General features: G+C 40.2%; 2 protein-coding genes across 15 annotated transcripts in view; one reads left to right on the top strand and one right to left on the bottom strand.

Moving 5' to 3' along the window:
- Window positions 1–21,938, top strand: part of PER3 (period circadian regulator 3) — a 47,227-nt gene that overhangs the window by 12,555 nt on the left and 12,734 nt on the right. For 5 of the 14 annotated variants that reach the window (XM_075027054.1, XM_075027060.1, XM_075027062.1 and 2 more), the window contains 8 exons: window positions 422–549; window positions 1,031–1,216; window positions 1,858–2,109; window positions 3,763–4,496; window positions 5,607–5,784; window positions 6,358–6,538; window positions 7,157–7,307; window positions 8,858–12,861. In XM_075027054.1, coding sequence (XP_074883155.1) covers window positions 422–549; window positions 1,031–1,216; window positions 1,858–2,109; window positions 3,763–4,496; window positions 5,607–5,784; window positions 6,358–6,538; window positions 7,157–7,307; window positions 8,858–8,959 — 1,912 coding nt within the window. In that variant the 3' untranslated portion in view covers window positions 8,960–12,861. Of the gene's footprint in view, window positions 1–421; window positions 550–1,030; window positions 1,217–1,857; window positions 2,110–3,762; window positions 4,497–4,958; window positions 5,146–5,606; window positions 5,785–6,357; window positions 6,539–7,156; window positions 7,308–8,857; window positions 12,862–13,385; window positions 13,465–21,938 lie in introns of those variants that run through there. The other 9 variants (XR_012650281.1, XM_075027055.1, XM_075027059.1 and 6 more) reach the window with 9 other exon arrangements.
- Window positions 16,124–21,029, bottom strand: UTS2 (urotensin 2). Its single transcript, XM_075027070.1, has 4 exons — window positions 20,456–21,029; window positions 18,020–18,130; window positions 17,367–17,410; window positions 16,124–16,721 (listed from the first exon to the last, which is right to left on the bottom strand). The coding sequence occupies exons 1-4, from the start codon at window positions 20,661–20,663 to the stop codon at window positions 16,605–16,607; spliced, it is 480 nt and encodes a 159-aa protein (XP_074883171.1). The 5' UTR covers window positions 20,664–21,029; the 3' UTR covers window positions 16,124–16,604.

The following is a 21,938-nucleotide window of genomic DNA, read 5'->3' as shown; positions in this document are numbered from 1 at the left end:
CTTAGGGCCTAAGATTCTGTTTGCAGCTATTGACATTGGTCTACTGCTAGTTTCACCCTTGGTGCAATAGCAGTTTGAATTTCGATGGGCCTAATATGTCAATGTCTTCTCAATAAACACTTTGAGAACATCCATATAAAACAGAAAGTTGATATAATTTATAAAATGCTGGTATTTTTTAACCAAGTGGATAACATCATCTTTTTTTTTTCCTTTTTTTTTTTTTTTAAGAGTAATTGATAGGTTTTTATTTAAAATACTCCTTGGAAAGCAGATATATGTCCAGAGCTTCCTGCAGTGAATTTGAAATACTAGTTAACAACCTCTGGATCTCCAGTTTGGATTGCTCAAATGTTTGTCTCTCCAAATGGAGAAAAAATGCAAAGTGGGGAGAGCTTCCTGTGATATGCTTTTATTTCAGATATCTAGAGAGCTGCAGTATTCCAGCACTGAAAAGGAAGTGTAAGTCTTCTGCAAATACATCATCGTCATCTTCAGAAGATGACAAGCAAGGCCAGCAAAGTCAGCAGGAAGTCGAGGCATTGGAAGGTAACACAAAGTATACTGGCAATCATAATTAGGACCTCAACAAGTGATTTATTTTTTTTTTTTTATATGCCACTGTTGTACATTCCAAGGTTTATGCCTACTTTTTAAAGTGTTGTCATGCTAACAGCACATATATTTTGGTTATGTGATAAATATTTGCCTACTTTGTCTAGACCTCACAATTAAGCATAACCTACAATATTAAGTCTTTGAATGTAGAATGCGTCAAAAGAACTATTGTTTGTTGTTGCTAGATGTATCTTCTCTTGCTCACTCATTTTATGCCGTGTTTAGTATGTGCTGACATGGCACTGGCATAAGAATGTTACATTTATTTGTATATAAGACTGTCTTTAGTAGTCTGCATAGTTACTGGTTGTTTCTGAACCAGTCAGATGTGATGAATTGGGACCGTAGTGCTTGGAATGAAATTCCACACAGAAATGTTGTCATTTACCGAAAGATACTGCTATGCTTTCAGCAGTTAATTCCGAAACTCCAATATCTGCTGTTCCGGAAGAGATGCTGAAAGATCAGACAACTACAGGCATGGTGGGAGCTCCTCTGGCAGACCTGACCTTGTCCAACAAGGCTCCAAGCGTGGTGTCTGTCACCAGCCAGTGCAGTTACAGCAGCACTATAGTGCATGTCCCACACCCTGAATCAGGTACTGTTTGCACTCGCAAAACACTGACTTGACTCACTGATTTTTAAATTTACACAATGTTTTCAAACTGAAGTAGACCGTGAGAAAGTTTTGTCCATTTAAGATATGTTCGCGTGAATATGAATTCTGAAATATAATTAAGGTACTTCTAGGGATACTGTGAAGAAAACTTGACCCTAGAAATTTTTACAGTATTTTAACAAAACCTAGTTTTAACAGAGTGCACTATTTCCTTTTGCCTTTAACTTCATCACATACGTCTTGAACACAACAATGTGCTTTTGGCCATTGAGGATTATAATAAAAATGACTAGTGGGCCAGTGTTACTTCATTTTAATGCAGAAAGAAGCATAAAAATGAGTATTTAACTGCTATTGTACTAAGAAAATATGAAGAAAGAAGTGCCTCTGTAACTTGAAAGTGAATTTGAAGTCTTCTAGACCATGCAAAGTAATTTGCTCAGTTGATGTTAGTGTGACTATATTTGAGTGTAAAGGGTGTTTTCTCCCTGCCGCTTCTGCAGCCTGTATCTGCTCAGTAGCTCAGATGAGATTGTTTTCTGTGTAACCTTCTGTGTGTTGTGGGAGTTGACACCAGAAGGCCAGACCAAAGAGTGATTTATTTTCTTCCCTCTTCAAAGAAGTGACTACAATGGAGGATACTGCTGTTGGAAGTGAACAAATTGAGCTGCCTCCTGTGAATGCTCAGAGTCTCACTATGGTGCCTGAGGACTTAAAGCCAATTGGCCTAACAAAAGAGACATTGTCAGCCCACACTCAAAAGGAGGAGCAGAACTACGTTGACAAGTTCCGCCAGAGGATCTTGCTCTCTCCATTTAGGACTTACTTTCAACAGGGGAGCAGAAGTAACAACGGACATTCCTGTGGCCAAGGTAGGCAGCAGCCTTGAGAAATAAAGACTTAGTAGATGACTGTTGTGGTTTAACCCTAGCCAGCAACTAAGCACCACGCAGCCGCTCACTCACTTACCCCCATCCAATGGGATCGGGGAGAAAATCAGGAAGAGAAGTAAAACTTCTGGGTTGAGATAAGAACAGTTTAATAGAACAGAAAAGAAGAAACTAATAATGATAACACTAATAAAATGACAACAGTAATAATAAAAGGGTTGGAATATATAAATGATGCGCAGTGCAATTGCTCACCACCTGCCGATCGACACCTAGTTAGTCCCCAAGTGGCGATCTTCCTGCCCCAACTCCCCCCAGTTCCTATACTAGATGTGACGTCACTTGGCATGGAGTACCCCGTTGGCCACTTTGGGTCAGCTGTCCTGGCTGTGTCCCCTCCCAACTTCTTGTGCCCCTCCAGCCTTCTTGCTGGCTGGGCATCAGAAACTAAAAAATCCTTGACTTTAGACTAAACGTTACTTAGGAACAACTGAAAACATTGGTGTTATCAACATTCTTCTCATACCTAGCTCAAAAACATAGCACTATACCAGCTACTAGGAAGACAATTAACTCTATCCCAGCTGAAACCAGGACAATGACTTACAAAGACCGACTGTCGTGGTTTAACCCCAGCCAGCAACTAAGCACCACGCAGCCGCTCACTCATTCCCCCCCCACCCAGTGGGATGGGGGAGAAAATCGGGAAAAGAAGTAAAACTCGTGGGTTGAGATAAGAACGGTTTAATAGAACAGAAAAGAAGAAACTAATAATGATAATGATAACACTAATAAAATGACAACAGTAGTAATAAAAGGATTGAAATGTACAAATAATGCACAGGGCAATTGCTCACCACCCGCCGACCGACACCCCGCCAGTCCCTGAGCGGCGATTCCCTGCCCCCCCCTTCCCAGTTCCTAAACTAGATGGGACGTCACATGGTATGGAATACACCGTTGGCCAGTTTGGGTCAGGTGCCCTGGCTGGTCATGAGAAGCTGAAAAATCCTTGACTATAGTCTAAACGCTACTGAGCAACAACTGAAAACATCAGTGTGTTATCAACATTCTTCACATACTGAACTCAAAACGTAGCACTGTACCAGCTACTAGGAAGACAATTAACTCTAACCCAGCTGAAACCAGGACACCAACCTAGCAGTGGTTCTCCTTTGCATGATTTAGCGAGTATCTTATGCTGGCTGCAAACAGAATGCTTCCTTTGAACTGCCAAGGCTTGACAACAGCATTACCCACACAGAAGGTCTGCTCCATCTTGGATGTTGCTATCTTAGACTTTTCACAAAGCAGATAATTATTGCAATCAACCCTGCAAATCCCAGGTAGTTTATTGCCTCCCCTTGAAGGAATATAAAAGATCTGATTGGGATAAGCCAAAATAATTGATAAGAAAATTGGTGACATGAAGGAAAATATTGTAGATATGTCAGCAAATCCATCACTGTAGTGTACAAAAGAATTATCTAGAAGAAAGTCAGCTCTCCAAATAAGCCACACTCAATTATCTGGATGTTCTTCTCTTTTGTCTTTTTCTTTTTCTTTCTTCCCCCCCCTCCCCCCCGCCCCAGGTCTGTCATTTCAGTGAATGTGTCTATTTTTCTTCCTCCTTAGGAGATTCCCCTTCAAAGCAGATGAGCCCAGCTAGCTGGAAAAAAGGCAAACGTGGAAAATTCAAGCGCCAGAAACCTCAGACACAGAACTCAGATAGCCACTTTTCTAGTAAAAATAGAAATAGTCTTCCATGTGAGAAGAGAACAATTCAGAAACAGTCATTCTCTCCCTCAGAAGCCTCCTATCTGAGCTCGTCCAGTATGAATGTCCTTCCTCCTGTGGGATTTCCTGTCTATTCACATCCACTATCTAGTTTTCCAGCCTATTCTGTAGGAGGGGAGCTTGCCCTTCACTCATTAAAACCTGAGTCCATGTCATCGGCACAACTATGCTATGAAGCACAGTCATGCTCAGCACTTTATCCCCCAAATGCAGGCACCTTTATGGCTGTATTTTTCCAGAATTTCCCCACGTATGCTCAGATGCCTCAATATGTCTCTCTTCCTAGCCCTCAGTATGTTTATTCCCCCTGCTCATATCCATGCACTACACTACCTCCAGCCCCTGCTCCTGCTCCATCACAAATAGCACCGCACCCTGTGGATCAGCCCTTTCCAGCTTCTTCTGCCACATCCATGGAGGACCAGCAAGAGGGCCAGCATGACCAGGTCCTACTGCTGAGTAGCTCACGGAGCAGCTCCCCACTTCAGCTGAACTTGCTTCAAGAAGAGCTGCCGAAACCTATGGAGCTTTCCATTAGTACTGATGTTAAGGCACATGCAGAAGCTAAATGTGTAAGTAATACGAATTTTTAATGTAAAGGAGAAACTCTGACTTGCATGGTGTTCAGTCACCAAAACCAGTGATGATGATCTGTGTTTCAGGGTCACCAGATTTTGTTAGCTGCTTTTTCCAGTGGCTGTGCTATGTAGACTGCAGGGCACAAATAACACAGGAGGTGGAGAAAGCTGTTTATACTTGCACCCGTGGAACTTGTAACAGTACAGTGTTGGCACTTAGCAAATGACAGAAATGTGAGATCTGGTCTAGGCTGCCACAAGCCACTTCTGCTCAGCCTTTTGGCAGCAGCCTTTTCAATTAAATTGTCAGCCAGAATTTTGGGTTTGGGGCTTTTATGCATGTGGAACTTGGTTAGTGCTGCGCAATTCGCATCCTTTTTCACCCAGTCCCACAGTCTCTGTGGAGAACCAAAACAAAGGGAAGATACGCTTCTAATTACTCCCTCTGTCTCCCAGGGATGCAGCTAATGAACGAAGAACAGGGATCCGTGTGGGTCGGTTTCCATACATGGGCATAGAAAAGGCCTCTCCAACTTCCGCGGTAAACTCAGAGGCAGGAATCTGAGCTCTGCAGGCAAGGAAAAATATGTTGGCTCCTGAATCCAGATTGGGCTGGAAAGGCTGGATCAGCTGAAACTGCAGGGTAGGGTCCTGAAAGGGGAGTTGGTGTACCTGTAGCTGCTGAAGCGGTGAGCTTCACACAGTGAATCAGGGGAAGACTCTCTCATTTTCCCTGTAGTGCACCATTGCTTGATGTGTGTGGCTGCTTCATGCCATCTAACAGGACATGAAGGGAACTGACTCCTGCTCTCTTGTCAGCAGAAAATATTAACTTAATGCAACAGTACAATATCTTGACCCAGTGGGGAAGGATCTACAGCAGAAACCAGTAAACTAGAGTCCGGATGCTTGTTGCTTTCACCCATGAAGAGTGTTATCCTGAGTTCTAGACCGCCATTCATTTTCAGAGCTAGAAACTCCAAACCTATTAAATTGATACGAGAACTTAGTCAACACGTGTCAAATTCAGTAAATGCATGAACTTCCTTTTTCAAACTTAAATGTAACTTCCATGGATGTGTTTGTTTTGATTTTTGTCTCCAGGACAACAATCCAGAAGACAGTGGTAACAGTGCTAGCCATTATGCTTCTAGTGAATTTACTGACCGCTCACGGTACGAGGACTCCCAGTCGGGTACAGGTTCGGCAGCGTCAGGCAGTGGATCAGCTTTATCTCTTTCTTTAGGCTCTGGCTCCAATGAGACTTCTGGTTGTGGCACAGGTAGGGAATTTTGAGATTTGGATGTTCTGGATGTGCTAGATGGCTTGCAAACATGCTGGTAATTCATAACAAGATCCTGTAGTGGGAATGGGAAATCCCAGTAAGAGGATCTGTAGTCTTTACTTTTCACCAGCTTTCAGTGTTTGAAGCCACGTTTGTTTCAGTCGCTGTAGTTGGAAATGGGAATCTAAGAAGCTGTTCCTATAACCTGTGACTCTTTCATTTTGCTCATTATCACTTTTCTCTGCATTAGATACTGGATTGCATCTTATTTGAGTAAAGGTAAATCTGCCTAGAGCAGGACCTCTTGAAACAGAAGCAGAGAAGTTGAGCCAATTAATTTGGAGAAGAGTGAAAAGAGCTTTGGAGGTCTTAAGAAACTTAATAGAATGCACTTTATCTTTGAATTCTCAATAGGTACTAATCACTTGCTAGAGCAATCATCTGGGAGTACCTGTGTTCGTATTACAGAACTAGCTCACAAGAATACACTGGTGTTCTTTTACTTTTTTGTGCTGAATTACTAGGATTTCTCAGGCATCTGCATTCATTTTTTTTCATGGTAATTCTCAGCAGACAGTGGGAAAAGCAGCAAGTATTTTGCCAGTAATGATTCTTCTGAAGCTTCCAAAGAAGAGAAGAGTCAGGAAGCAGAAGAAAAAGGGACAGCTCATAAATCCAAACATGAATCAGCCTGGGTGATGATGGATCACACACCTGAGCGAGTTCTAATGACTTACCAAATGCCAAACAGGTTGGAAAACATCAACAGTTTCTGACATGTAGTTTGGAATTGTGTATAGAGCTGTAGAATTAAAAAACGAGACCATGGAAAGAGCGCACATACCAATAAAATGCCAAGAAGGTGTATTAACCTAGTGTTTGTGCATTTTAAACCCTGGTTATTTCCTTTAGTCTATTTTTTCCCTATTTCCACTATCAGTTAAAATATGGTAACATGTAACCTTTTTTGCTGAAGTATTACAGGGGATTGCTTATTGTCCTGTACTTTGAATGCACAAAGCGGTAAAAATACTTAGGTGTTATTTGAAGTTGCTTGCAATTAGCTTATATATGATTTGTAATGAGATTCCACATTAAAAAAAATACACAAAACAATTAAAAAAAAAAACCACACCAAACACCTGAAAAACCCCAACAAAAACAACGAAAACCCCCCTGACAGACCAGTGTTGAAAGAAGCCTTACAAAGCAAGTGAGGTATAACGAAGTATAGTTGCTTGTCAATTGCTGATGCTGTCTAGACTTCAGCCATAGATCCTGGTGAAGAGACTTTCCCAGGGTGATTGTAATGAGTGCCTGCCTTGCTTCATTTAGTACAGCTGTGTTCACAGATGTCTGTTACTTGCAGAATTAAAGAGGAAGTTTTAAAGGAGGATCTGGAGAAGCTGACAGTCATGCAAAAGCAGCAGCCTTGGTTTACGGATGGGCAAAAGAAGGAGCTTGCAGAGGTGCATACGTGGATCCGGACCCAGACTGTACCACTGCAAATCAGCACCCAGGTAAGGAGTTGTGAAAGGAATCAGCAGCTCATTCATGCCTTGGCTAGCCTGAGGCAGTGCCCTTTCTAACCAATGCAATCTTTTAGTGTTAGGGTCACTCAACTTGTATTGTAACGAGGTTATTACTTGTAAATGTAGGAACCACCTGTAGCTAAGTTCCTTCAGTCACACTGTTGGGTGAATGGGAGTAGTGTCATGCTGTCACAGAAGAGTCCATATCTAGTGATGTTTTTTCTGTTGGTGTTAGGTCTTTTGCTCTTTTTCTTATGAAGTTGATGGTTGCTATGATTGAATAGCATATAACACTGGGACATTAGTGAAGATTAGAGCAAGTGTGTTCAGCAAACTGAAAAATGCTCATCATCACAGAAGAGGTTCAGGCATATAGTAAGAAACACAAAAATAGCTGGCTTTTTGTAGGTGGACTCATTCTTTAAGATTTTTGGTATCTTATGCCAGATTATTTTATTTGGTATAACTGTTGGGCACTCTGATAAACTACTTCTGATTTGTATTCGTATGTGTTAGAGAATGTCTTAATCAGTTTAAAGGTACTCTGGAGAAGAAAAGAGCGAGGCGGAACTAGGCCCACAAAAATCTAGAGTTCCAGCGATGAGTTGTACAGAAAATGTCAAGGCTGAGTGGGCTGTATTCATGTGCCGTGCAGCAGAAAAATCTAAAGTCTGTTATAGGACTATATGTTTTATGTGCTAGGATTTTCAAATGTGGCATTATAAGCTGTGGTATTTACTCTTAGAGCAGAAAAATTGAGAAATCTGTGTCCTTGGCTCTGGAACAAGACCAGAAAATTAGCCTTTGTTTTCCTAATACCTTGTTGATAAAAATCTTATGTCCCCTATTGTGGTTAGGACCGTGTGTTTGATTCAGATAGCAAAATGAAGTCCAGTGGTCTTGCAGAAAATTCTGTTGAATGTTTACATCTCAAATGTTATGAGATGTATTGGTGTGCAAATATAAATACTTGATATCTAAGGTGCTGAAACTATCTAAGGTTCCTAAGCAGTAGGTCATGTTTCCAATATAAATTATCATTTTGCAAATGCAATCAGGCTTCTGACAGTAGAAAGAAAGACAGGGTTTCTATTTTAATACTTTATTTCAATATCACAGCATTTCTCAAAAAGGAGAAAAATCTGGTCTGTCAATAAACTCGGGCATTTCAGCCTTTTTTTGTTGGTCGGTATTGTTGCTGTTCAGCCTGCAGTCCAAATCCTTAATGAGTAGCTTGCTTATAAAGCTGAAAGATTAGGCCTTCAAATTCAAGGAAGGCATGTACCTTTTTATCTCAAAGCTAAAACTGTATGTTCCACTAACCGAAGAATTCATTTTCGAGACAAGATAAGTTGGAGGTACAAGTACCTGCTTCTGAAAATAAGATACCTGTGTGATCTTTGCTTTTAGAGAGGTTTCAGCCCATTGGCGAGACGTTTCAAGAGATTGCAACGTATCGTGCTATCAGGATTTGATTCTTTGAAATACACTCATAAAAAGGAGAATTTAAATTACTACGTTCTTGTTCCTTTTTAAAGGGCTGTGTTACATGTGACATCAGGGGAGCGAGTTGTGAGGCTGCAATGACTGCTGACAATATGGAAAACAAGGGAAAATCACCTCCGCTCCTGCAACGCTGAAGACATCAGCACTTGTGTCAGTAAAACTGCTTAGTGTAATTCCCGTTGTCTTTTCTACTGGCTTTGCTACATACTAGTGATGAATCTTTCTGGCTATCCCCAACATGAGCATTTGCACATGTGAAACTAAATCTTCCTCCATTACCCCTCCACTCCTGGCATGACTTGGAAGACAATCTTTCACTGGGAGGCTGTTTCCCTTCCTGACCTCACAGGCTTGACGCAGAATGGGTGATGTTTTTAGCTTTTGGTTGCTCAATGATGAGCAAAATACAAAGATGGTTTGAATTTGGGTTTTGTTTGTTTGTTTGCACTTGGCAAGTAAGAGTCTGAAAAGATGCAGTGGTTAAGAACCTACAGTGATCAGCCTAACGGATCAGAGCATGTTTACTCTCCAAGGTACATGTGTTGAAAACAGCATTGCAACCAAACTACAATGGAGTGCTCTTCATTTTTGTTTGTTCAATATTTAAAGGTCTAAACTGAAGATCCTAATACTCTGAGGTTCTAAAATCACAGTAGCTGGTTCCAGGGTCCAACAGGCTTTTTAATGAGCAGCTGAAAAACTAACCAAGTTATTCTGCATCAAAATGCCTTTCACCAGCTTGTGCCCATCAAAAAAACAAACTGAAGTGAAAAGAAGCAAAGCTATTCCCTATGTTTTTCATGATGTTTTAGAACCAAGTTGTTTTATAGCTTTTGCTTTTAAAGCTGTGTTTCTCAGGATAGGTGTTTAAAATTGATTGAGGGTAACTGGTTTGCAAATCTGCTAGAGATTAAATTATAAACAGCAATCAAAAAAAATAGAAGTAACAATTCAGAAGTTATTTCCTTATGCAGGATCTGCTTTCTAATAAAAAACACATGGAAAACCTTCTCTATCATGGCATTAGAGCCTAGTTATCAAGTAGCTACATGCAATCTTTTATCTTACGTTGCTAGCACTCTGGAAGGTGGATTTGTATCTTAATTTTGTTGTTGTTGTATTAGAGTAGTTAGATGAGCTGAATCCAGACATAGTTAATAGGAAAATTTAAGTTGTTTCCCTGTTTTGTTTTTGTTGTGGTGATGCCAAAAAGAAAAAGAGGCTGAGCTTCATTTCTTCTGCTTTCTTGAAAAGTCACATGTTGTGGAGCCAAACTTGAACATCAAACCACATATTCATAATTTCTTACCACTGTTGACTTGCTGTACAAGTTTTAACCTCTTTCTTTGTAATGGAGTCTCTGGCTGTTGAAATCCATGGACAAAAAATGACTTTGTGCATAGTGTGAGTTTGTTGTTCAGAAAGTGGTAACCGCTTTCTCTTTCAGCATGTAAAAGTACTTGTTCTCATGTTAATACTTCTAGCTTAAAGCTGAATGTCTCAAAGTGCTCTTCAAACAGGACACTCTTCACTAAAACCTAGCAGATTTTGTCTGATTTCCCCTTTGTTTATCGAAAGCTGAATGTAATCAGATTTTCCTTGTGGTGTCATTAATCACCTTAGCCTTCTCAACAAAGAGTTTTAGAATGTAACACGTTATTCACCCTTTTCTTCTGTGTAACTCTACCTTTTCTGCTCTGTGAAGGATTTTCACTTTTTCAGTTTCATTTACTAGTAAGCTTCAAGTTTTTGAGTAAGTTAAAAATACTGTGATCTGCAGATCATTGAAGGAAAACGATTATTTATCTAAAGGTTTTTGTTACTTTTTAAAATCAATTCAGTGGCAATCTTTGTCATTAAAGCTTATGTCAAGGAAAGTTATTGTTACAGAATTTTGAAGTTTTCAAGGTGAATTTGACTCAGGCATTGTTCTTTTGATTTTTTTTCCTCTTTTTTTTTTTTTTTTTTTTTTTTTTTACAGTATGCTTGCCTGCTCTGTTTATACCTATTGCTTTCTATTTATTCTCAAGCTGCATTTCATTATTGGTCTTTCATTTTTTTTCAGCTTGAACTTGTTTTTTCTTGTGTTGTAAATCAGCAGAGGTCCACACATCCTCAGTACTTTTTGTGTTTGAACTTTAAACACTTCTAAAACTGAGAGACTTTGATAGGTGTTTACATATAGCAAGTTATATACTCAAGTAGGAAAATGTGGGCAATACCTTATACCTAGTCTTTTTCCAGCACTTTCCAGGTACGGTATTCTTTATAGCCACACCGCCTAAAATATTTGCTCTAAAACTTGTAACAAGATGCTATGTGTATAGGTTCTTCTCTTAATTGGGAAGCTTCTTAACTAACTTAACTGTCAAATTAGACTGATACACTAGAATCCATTCTAATTGGCTGTGCTTAAATTGAGTGCTTTAATATATTTTGAGACTTAGTGAAATAGATTAATTGGAATACTCCAGGTAAGGATGGCTGTCTCCTTCAGAAGAATTTAAAAGTGTAAGCCAGAAGGAAAGTTTAGATAATCAACTCTTTTGCTGTACGTTATTTCTACTGTTTATTTCCCGAGTATAAAAATGAGATGGCTTGCCATGTCTTAGCAGGCATACGTGTCATCCATTTTATAAAACACTGGGACTTAGTTTACGAGAATGGTAATACGTACCTAACGCTTGAATAACGTTTTTCATCCGTAGGTCTGGAAACATGTCAAAAAGTTGACTATCATTATCCCAGGTGTATAAAAAGAGGCAGACACACAAAGGACTTGCACAGATGCATACCCCCAGTTCATACCAAATCCAGGAGTATAATTTGGGGATCTTCACTTACTGTATCCTGTGCTGTCTTTGCTACAAGTGTTCAAGATTCTGACCTGTACCTAGAAACCTGATCGTGTTACATATGTTTATTGTTTGGAGATGTTAACTATTCTTGTACCACCTATTATTGTGAATTTGTGCCCAGTAGGATCATAGAGATCACAGAAATCCTGGATGATTTTTGTAGTGCTGTGAACGCCATACCCTCTAACCATAAGTGATGAAGGTGCATGTGCTTAGGAGTTTGAATTCAAAGTTTGTAATCCTGGCTAAATCTTAGGTGCAAGATTCCTTGTCTGGGGTTACACTAGTCCCAGGTTACAGAAAAAATTATGGTATGGGCAAAGAATGTAAGAGGAAGGAAGAGGTGAATCGGTGCCCTGTGTGACCACGAAACTAAATTATTTGCCCAAAAAACGCAAACAGTCTTGACTGCAAAACCAAGTTTAGAACAAAAAAAACCAGTTTCCCAAGCTATTCTTTACCCCCCTAGAACTACAGTATCTTGCAATCAAATGCCTTATCAAGCCTTTTGGGAAGGACGTCATTTCAGTACGTTTTCAGGAATTGGTAGTTTTTACTTCAGCTTATATTAATCTTTCAGTCTTTGTAGTTTGCTGGAGTAGTGGACGTGAGATCCAGTTCTCATCTGAAAGACCAATGGAGTAAATATTGCAGCCAGATTTGGACATGCTATTTTGTTTATGTGACTTTGTTTTGCCTGGCATAATTAAAATGTTGCAGACAGTTTAGAGCTGCTTGGAAGGTCACTTTTTTTGGTGATCAAAGGGAAAACACACAAGTACAATAGTGATGCAGTTACTACCCCCTGTGGGGGCATCAGCAGTTCGGAAACCCATGGTGGATTTCACTGGCAATTTTTTTTGTTGTATTCATAAATGCAGAATTATGTTTTTAAAAGATTAGTTGATGTGCAAATATTTTCATGGCATTGCTATGAACAGGAGGGACCCTAGTGTATTTTTACAGTGCGATGAATATTCGCTGAACGAGTAATGCATTGGTAAGTTTATCTTCCAGCTGAATCAAGTTTTAAAACACATCAAATGAATTTTTACATCAGTTGATAGGAATATTTTCTTGAAATAATATTCAGCTGTGGTTGAATTTACAGTTGTGATTTTAACTGTACACTTCAAAGGAGCTTCTGTTTTTATAAATAAAACTGAAAAATATGCTGCAAAGAACTGTTTCAAATGTGTGTTTACTTTTGTTGGTAATTTCTAGAAAATAGACTTTTAAGAAAATATTTATTATGTTTTTCTGATTGTACTTAAGTGTTGAGGTTGTGGGCATAGTGAAAGCAGTCATGTAGCAGCCATTCATCCTGTTCTGTGTGGGGTTTTGTGTTTGGGTTTGTTTTTTTTATCTCACTCTACCTTGCCCACTTCAGGACATGTTATTTCCTTTCTAATTGCACCCCACAGAGAAGGGCAAGTACCTTTTGAGTGTAAAGGATTGTATTTGGATGTGTAAGCTCTTTGGGTTTGGCATGCAGGATTTAAAGCTGCTGTCTGTGCTGATCTGTTAGAAAAGATAATTAATAAACATCCTAGGAGTTTTGGCCCCACCGTGCTAAAATTTCTGTTCTAGAGGAAGTACAAAGAAACAATTCAGAGGTTTGATTCACAGGCATGTCTCATAGAGCAATAAAGTTCTTAACTAATTGCAGAGAAACAATTTGCTCATCTTTTTCTGCTTTAAGGGACTTTAGAGAGAAGTGTGGTCAACAGTGCTTAAAGAAGCCTGCGGGAGAAAGGCAAAGTCACTTCAGGGAGTACAAGGTACAAACCAAAAGATGTAGCATCTTATTAAAATTGGAAGAGAGAAGTAATCTTAGATAAGTATGTAACTGAAGGTGCTTCTGGCAAGGTAAGTGATGCAGTTCCTTGAAATACAGGCATCTCAAAGGTAACATTGGATATATTTTTGCTGATGGTTTATTAATTTTTAAAAGGGTGATTTGATCATTCTAAACTTACTTACAAATGTGAGCCAAATTATCTAGGTATTTTTGGTCCAAAAATGATGAGAAGTGAATAGGCTTGTGAAATGAAAAAGTTCGAGGTGGTGCTATGTTTTTGTTTAGAGATCTAGGCAATGTCAGTCCAGCTACGTTACTGGTTTGTCAATACGTCGTCCTCCTGTCAGCTGAAGTTCTTGCTCACAGTTAAAAATCTGTAGCTTTCACCTCTGTGTGGCTGTCAAAGTTGAGCTGAATGATGTTCTTCTGTATTTTGGGCAGATGGTGAGAGGTAAGTATTGGACCTGTAATGCTTACTCACTCCAATTGCAAAAGTAATGGGACCGTAGCTTTTCTGTAGTAGGTTTGCTCCACAGTTTCATTAACTTTCAGGGTATATATTACATACTGCTTCTGTGCAGCTCAAACAGGTGTCTACCTGCTTGGCTCCCGTTTGATGCTCCAGTTTGCTGCCTGAAACTGTTACAGGCAGGCTCAGGCTGACATAGACGGGATGCTTGCGGCTCACTTCCCCAGCTGCAGTTGCGCCTTTCTGCCCGCTCCGGAAGCTCTGCCCTGTCCGGTGGAAAGACGATCAACCTGGCTGCTGGAGGTCTTCCTACAATCTCTTCAGTTTTCTGTGGCAGCTCCAGCCTTCTTGTCTGGCCTGCAGAAGAGAGGAAAAGCTCAGAGCTGAAAGCTGGCAGTAGCTATAGGTTGTAGCGGGATGGGGCAGAAGTGGTGTTTGCCCTTCTGTGTCATGGGCTGGCCAGGCTCTGGGCTCTTGGGCCCTGGCACTGAGTTTATCTGGCATCTGCCATAAACATTTCTTTCCTTCAGGAAGGAGGCAGTTGGGTGTGCAACAGGGTCTCGAACGGTCATCTTTTTGAGAACTACCAGTCATGTCCAAAGATGCAGTCTGAACTCCTACCTACCAGAGGCAAGGACTGTGAATGACTGGAATTTTTAGGCTCTGCTGAAATTCTGCTAGATTAGAATTAGCTGAATTCCTCCTCTAGCCCCTGCTGCTGTGCTCTGGCCTGGCTTGAACACAGTAAGTTGCTTGAGTATTCCTTCTGTAGATGCCATAATTGCTAGCAAGTATTTTTGCAGTATCGAGAGGTGAAACAGTTTGAGGGTTTATAGCTCAGTTACATCATCTTGACTCCATCCTCACCATCCGACAGCTCTCTTCATTCCTTTATTCTCTTACGTAGATGGCTAGTGAACTTTTTAATACTTGTAATATTTTTTTCAGTTATTACTGATTGTGGTTTTATTTATTTTGCTTTATGTTTGCAATTTTTTAAGTGGGATTTTTTTTCCCCAGTCTTTGCAGGCTCTACACCTTTCCCTGTCTATGAAATAAATCTATGTTAGATGATTATTCATGTAGATAAATTTGAAGCCTTTTCTTACAACTTCTTATTGACTGATGAGGTGGCAGGAAAGGAGTAATTTCCAGACAGGCACTGACTTGCTGCATTGTGTGAGAGAAGAATCAATGTTCAGAAGATTTCAAGTAGCTGCATAGTGCATCCAGCTGCTCTGCATTTGTAAGGACATTTTTCTTTGTTATAGCTGGCTTCATCTGTCTTAGAATTTATGTGAAGTGAACGAGCTGTATCAAGCCTGTAGCCCTTGTTTAAACAGCACAGTCAGAGATTTATGATGTATATTATTGAGATCAATGTAGCATGTGTATCACTGTTAGCTGACGTTTACTTCAAGCTTTCTGTGAGCCTTGATTAGCCCAAGATTTATGCAAAGTATGTATCGAACAAGGTAAGGCTTCACAGTTCAGACTGTTTGTGCATATTATCAAGATTGCCATCCCTCAGAGACAATTCCTGACTCTTTGGCTCTATTCATTGCAGATACTATCAGGAAGTGCCTGGGATTGAGAGAGAATGCTGGTACTCCGCATACAAAGGAGTCAGACTGGAACCCTCTTGCAGCTGCTCTTTTGTCTTCTCCCTCACTTACTTTAGAGCCAAGATACAATAACATTATAAAAACCATGTGGTGGCTCAGGGGAACAAATCTCACTGCCCTTAAGTGCCCAAGCAGGAGGTGACTTGCCTTAGTAATGCTTGTGATCTATGTCCGTGTATCACATTCCCACATCTGTGTGTGCAGCCACCTAAGTGCAGGTCACAGTCATAGAACCTCTTAAGTCATGTCATCCCTGTTTACCTCCACTGACCCTGCAATCTGAGTGTAAAGCCTTCATATTGACAACCATAATGTTTACCTTCTATGCTGTGCTTGATGATAATCAGACACAATTCTTAAAGCCTGTGCTATGCACAGGCAATCCTGTTGTCATGGGCAGCTGGGGACTAGGCAAGGTGCTGCAAAGAAAGAGATTTGTGGGTCTTTGCGAGTGACCAAGAGAAACAGTTAACTGTCGCCAGTGGTACTGGGAGCAGATGCTTGATCCTAACACATGCTTATTGTTTTTGTGGTGCTTTGGGGATGGCTGGCAGGAGGGGTCTGGGCACCGTTAAGCTGCCATCCCTCACCAGCTCAGCGTCATCAGGGAATGCAGCAATGACCCTTTCTTCCTGGCACCCCAACCTACGTCAGCTGACTAAGTGACAAAGGAAAAAGTCCTTTTGCCTCTGGACTTAGATGCAGTTGAGGCATCTCTCTTCAGGGAGCTTTCACAGGACCCCATGGGAATCTTGCTTCCCATGCCTGAGTTCTCTTCGTGTTGCATGTTTATCTCTTTGTCCCAATACTTTCTTCCTGTAGTACTGAACTCTAAGAAAATAGTACACTGCTCACAACATAATTGCAAAACATCAAGAATTTATTAATTTCCAAGTAGCGTAGAGTCTAAAGTTAGGAGCTGTCTTCATGTTTCATTCTCATTTTAAATCAAGCAAATCTATATACATGTTTTCAGACATCTGTATAAATTATGCAACCAAAGTCAGGGAGAGTTTCTTCTCCTGTTTACACACAGTATTTCCAGAAGCACTCGGAGAGATTCCCACGTTTCTTGTACTGTTTCCTGTCCTTGGTCAAGAAGCGGCCCAGCAAAGCAATTCGAGGATGATTTCCATAGAAAGTCTGTAGTCAAACAGCATTAGAGAGGTTACTGTTGGAGGGTAGATGTTCCCAGTGGGAAAGTATGCTCTTTGCTGCCCCAGCTGATCACCCAGCCCTGTGTTCTGACTGGGGGAAGGAGAGATGGCTGCCCAGTGTGCCCTCTGATTTAGATGATGCACTAAAACTAGTCCCCGTCTTCTGCCTTTATATTTAATTCAGCAGACAAATGAACAGGAATTATGTTTTCCATTTACCTAATGGTTCATAACAAATCTTATAATACTGCATAGCCTATGTTGCAGTGGGCATTGGGCAGAAATGACATGCAGCTAATACTGGTTAATGTGCTGGCCTGGCCTGGCGAAGCTGACAATTTGTCTTTATTTAGAAAGCTGTTTTTCTGGGGGAAAAAAGTGTGGGTCTTAGAATGGAATGCTCTGGGTTACTTGCTCTTTTTCCTCCCCTCCCCCCCCCTTTTTTTTTCTTCTCCTCCGCTGCTTATCTAACTGCTAAGTGATTCCAGCTTCAAGAACACTGTGGCATACTTTAGTCTATACTGTTTACGAAGTCTGTGGGTCTTAAATGATGTCTCGGTAACAGTTCCATGTAGTTTAAAATGTGGAGTCTTATTTTTCTTGTTTCAGTGACAGATGATCATTTACTTACCTCTTTGATATTTTCCCTTGGGTTGTAGCTGCTGGGACTAAGACCTGGTAGAGGGGAGACATAATGAAATGTTTTACCATTTAGAAACTGTGAACCTACACAAGTCTTCCTTGTGTACCATAACACCATAGCCAGCAGAAGTCTTGAACTGGTATGTTCAGAGGAACAGACAGAAAACACTTTTGCAGCAGCACAGCCAGTTCTTCCTGTGGCACACAGTTCCAGCAGGATCTGGGACTCTGCAGATGCAAGCTGTACTGTCCTCTTCAGCAGGCATCTGTTATGTCTGTTGCCCCCCAAACCATCTATTGCTATTGATTCTGCACTTTCTGCAAGTATTGATGTTTTTTAAAAGACTGTGCTATTTCATTTTGTCTGCTAGCTCATTCTAGGCCAATCTTTGCCTTGCCCCGGTTTTGCTATACAAAGGTTTTGCTAAACTAATTTGGAGACTTTTCCTGCTAGTATTGAGCTGCAAGCATGGCTGCTCGGCAGGTTTCCCTGAGGTCCCAGTTAATTAAATGACAGCTGTCTGTTGCCTACATATAATGCTGTATTTCAGTATATACCCACGAATCGGGGCACAATCTCTGTGGAAGCTGGACATGCAAACCATGGGCACTGTCCCATAAACTGCTGTTGTAAATCCTCACCTGCTTTGTTGTCTTCAGTCAGTGTGCCCAAGAGCTCTGGCAGAAACTGAAGCAGGGAAGTGCTTCCTAGGCTGCCCAACTGCTCTGGATTTAATCTTGAATCTTCATCAGCTGCAAATGGGAGATGACAGAAACAGACATACAGTAAGAGTCTTTTGCTTTGAATCCCTGTTTCAGTCTGTCTCGGATGACTTCTGATCAGGTCTGCTGGCCCCACCTGTTGAAGATTATCATGAAATCACCAGTCATCCATCCTCATTTAAATGAATAAAATGGGGGATAGTTGGTCTTGTTTTTCCTTCCAAAGCTGTCAGAAAAGATACCTTCCTGATATTAATCTTGGATGGTCATTTCTCTGGCAGATCTTTCTTTAAGAAAGTTTTTTGACTGACAGCAGCCCCTCCCATTGCTTGAGGAGCTCATAACCTAATCCTTCTGGTACCCAGCTGTAGACAACCCAAATGTGTATATAATTTTTTTCTTTTTTTTTTAGTCCATATCTTTATCAACTACTTCCTATGCTGGAGCTTTTCTATGAATAAAGACAAAACTTTGTGTTCAAGGCCTATTAACCTGCTCAGTTTCCTGACAATTAAATGCAATAAAATTAGGGGAAGGGCAGGAATAAATGTAAGAAGTCTTAAAGCTTATTTTGGCAGCTATGCTTCTCTGTGCATTTCAATCATCTCCCTCATTTAATGTGTGTATCAGTACAGATATTATTACTTTTTCTGAAACAACAGATTGCTGATACCTGATGGAATTAATTTGTATGTGCATAGAGAATTCAGAATTCTGTAACTAGCTTGTGCCCCACCCCGAGGCAGGTTGCCAGCCGGAGCCCTTAGCGGTGTTATACTTGAGGTAAATAAGGCTTTTGTAATCTGAGCAGTAAATTTCCTCTTTGCTAATATATAGCAGACATTCAAAATTGTGGGCTACGAGAGGGTGCTATTATGCAACTCTAGTTGTATAGATGAATATTGTTTTGTAGTTGTACTTTTAGATAATACTATGGAGTTTTAGTTGCTCTTACCTGCAGGGATGGGTGAGACTCTATAGCTCCTCAATATGAAATATATAAGAAAATAAACTGCTGAAAATAATCCCCCAACATTTCAAAAGCTTGGACCAAGATCAAGAACTTGAAGACCTTGGACATCCACGTTGTTAGTTTGTTCACTGTACGAAAGGACAATTGCAAAGGACAGTGGGGACTTAAATGTAAGACCAAATAAGAATACTGTAACTTCCCAGTGCTATGTGTAGACAATTCACATCTCTAGCCTTGTATTATTTTTTAATTCAGAGCAGTGTTAGCAGGTAAACTTGCTTTGAGATTTAAAAAAAAAAACCAAAACAACAAACCCAAAACCACCCTCTTTAATACGGAGTTCTACTTCTATCTTACCCAGCCTAGAGACTCTTTATATTAGCAAGGAAGATTTAATAAGCCTAATGGACATCTTCAAACAAACGCAGTAATTGTTAGAGCCAGCTTGTTCACCCTATGATGTGATAGATGTTATCCGTACTGAGTCATGGCTGCCTGTAAATGAAAGTTACATAGTGGAAGGCTTGAGAAGATGCTGGCTTAGTGAGTCCAAGGTTTTCAAAGCAAACTAGGAACGACTGATATCTATAAACCAGCACAATAGCTCTTGCACCTGCAAAGCAGGTAAGAACAGCCATTTTTTAATAGTCAGCTTTATGCAATAACTTTGGGTTTGATTAGCCTGTTCTTTCAGAACTCATTTCAGAAACTGTTCCAGCACAGGTCAGGTCTGATGACCGTAACCTTCCAGACTTTGTTGTGCGTTTTTACTGAGCCATTTCAGTCTTGACTTGTAGTATAATTTCAAACTTTGAGGAGGGCTTTTTCAAGCAAAGATTTATTCTTTTGCTGGGCTGAATGGAATCTGCATTACTGCAAACAAATAGCATGCTCAATACATTGCTATTTTTGTAGTGTAAGACAGACTTGCCCGTTCTTGATCTAAGTAGGACTGCATTAATCTTTGCAGTAGGTTTCCCCCTTTTTAAATACACCTTCAGTTAAACATAGCTCATTCTAAAGCATAGCAAGAGGAGAGACCATACGGCCAAGTTTCTTTAAATTACCCAATGCCTACTAATGCTGCGTCAAAGACAGACACTGTATATGCCAGCTTGCATTCAGTGCCAGAAGGCTCGGATACCTTTGCCTCCTGGATCTCAAAGCAGCAGGAAGAAATATTTAGGGCACCCAACCTCCCCGTTTACAAGACTAGCACCCACGGATGGTGTCACTTGCGCTGCTGGTGTTCTGAAGATATTCCTGCTTTTTCTACAGCTCATCAGCACAGATAAAGGCCCCTTGGAAAGCATACCTGCTTCTCTTCTGGTTTTGCTGCTCTAGCCCCTGCTTTATGACCATTAAAATCAAAAGACTCTTACCTGAGAGTTGATAAGACATCTCACTGGCATTGATGATGGGGAGAGATGAGAGAGGATAGGAGAAGCCGATAATAATGAGACAGCAGAATACCAGCTTATGCATCGTTGCTGTGTTGAATATATTTTGTCTTTGTCTACCCCTGTAACTCAGAACTCCTGTCTGACTGTTGCCTCTGCTCCCAGATTCACCCATTATATAGCCGCTCATGACCTCATAAATATCATCATGTTCTCTCCCCCCCCTTCAAAAAAAAAAAATCCAATGAATTTATTGCCCATTGATTCTAAATGGAAACCACTTTGCATTGATGTAATTTTTCAAGGTAACAGTTCATAGACAATAAATTTACTGTCTTATAGCTTGGTGTACAAAATGGATATTATATCAAACCAAGCACAGTAAAGTTTATAAATCTGGCATTAAAAAAAAAAAAGTAACTTCCAGTTATAAATCATGAGTTAACAAAAGGGTCAGACGTTGGTTGAAATGACCAGGGCAATAAGACAGCTGATTTATGAGCCTTAGCAGGCTTGACGCAAAGCATCTGATATGAAATGCACTTTTTTTTTTTTTCATTTTGTGAGATGGATGAATGTGTTGTGTTGTATTTGGGGTTCTTGTGCCAGAAAAAGTAAAAGAGATGGGGAGTTAAAATATCTAGTTAATTTACAAAGAGAATGTTAGGGTAGTTCATTCTGGGGTGGTTTTGGTTTTTTTTTTTCCCCCTTGTAGCATTTCACATCTATTTATTTGAGAAGACTTCATCCAGTGTTGCCCTAGAGAATTGTCTTGGCAGAGAAAGTACAGCCTCCATCTGGAGACTTGCTTGGTACATATAAACTACTTTGGTTGATATTAAACACAGGTCCCTCACTAGACTGGGAGACCCTTTTCTATTTTGCTTATCTTCTCTTTCCCTCAGTTGGAGCTACTTAATTCTGTGTCTGCTAGCTAGGTTTTTTTCCGTGTTTGCCTTTTGCTTTTATTTAATGCTAGCACGGTAGTTGCTATACGTAATCTCCTAACTTTAGTCTTTATTTCTCTCCATCTAGCATATTGTCTTCTCTGCTTACAATTTCATTTTTCATATCAAAGAGCAAGGACTGACTGGACTGGTCTGTCATCTTCGTTCTCTATGAAGTGTCAAACCCAACCATATAGAGCCTTGAAAATAAAAAAAGTAAGTTTATGCCAATTTTCTTTCCTTTAGGTGGTGAGAAGATTATGCCTGTTCAGGTTCATAATAAATTGAGGTTTGGTAATTTTCTTTCCTGCCTCTAATCAAATGTTTGTGCCTTCAAATGCTGTGTAAAATACTACGAAATCCAACTAATGTTACTAAAGTTCTTTCCCTATGCTGAATTGCGTGATAATTGTAAGTTGTAAAAGGAGTGAACTTATCTGCTTCCTTTTTCCTTTATTAACATTTCCTGTTGAAGATTAATTTTTGTATTATAAGTTCTGTGGCTCCTAGGCCTAATT

This window comes from Buteo buteo, chromosome 5 (assembly GCF_964188355.1).
Source record: "Buteo buteo chromosome 5, bButBut1.hap1.1, whole genome shotgun sequence".
Classification (NCBI taxonomy): Eukaryota; Metazoa; Chordata; class Aves; order Accipitriformes; family Accipitridae; genus Buteo; species Buteo buteo.
This window is presented reverse-complemented; position numbering and strand designations above follow the sequence as displayed.

What these genes read in the sequence shown, in the direction of transcription:
- UTS2 (XM_075027070.1), bottom strand. Translation starts at nt 20,663, where the DNA reads ATGAGCGGCTATATAATGGGTGAATCTGGGAGCAGAGGCAACAGTCAG. An exon ending in GATGTCTTATCAACTCTCAG is followed by an intron (nt 18,131 to 20,455) that starts GTAAGAGTCTTT and finishes TCCCATTTGCAG; the next exon opens with CTGATGAAGATTCAAGATTA. An exon ending in CAAGGGAAAATATCAAAGAG is followed by an intron (nt 16,722 to 17,366) that starts GTAAGTAAATGA and finishes GTTTGACTACAG; the next exon opens with ACTTTCTATGGAAATCATCC.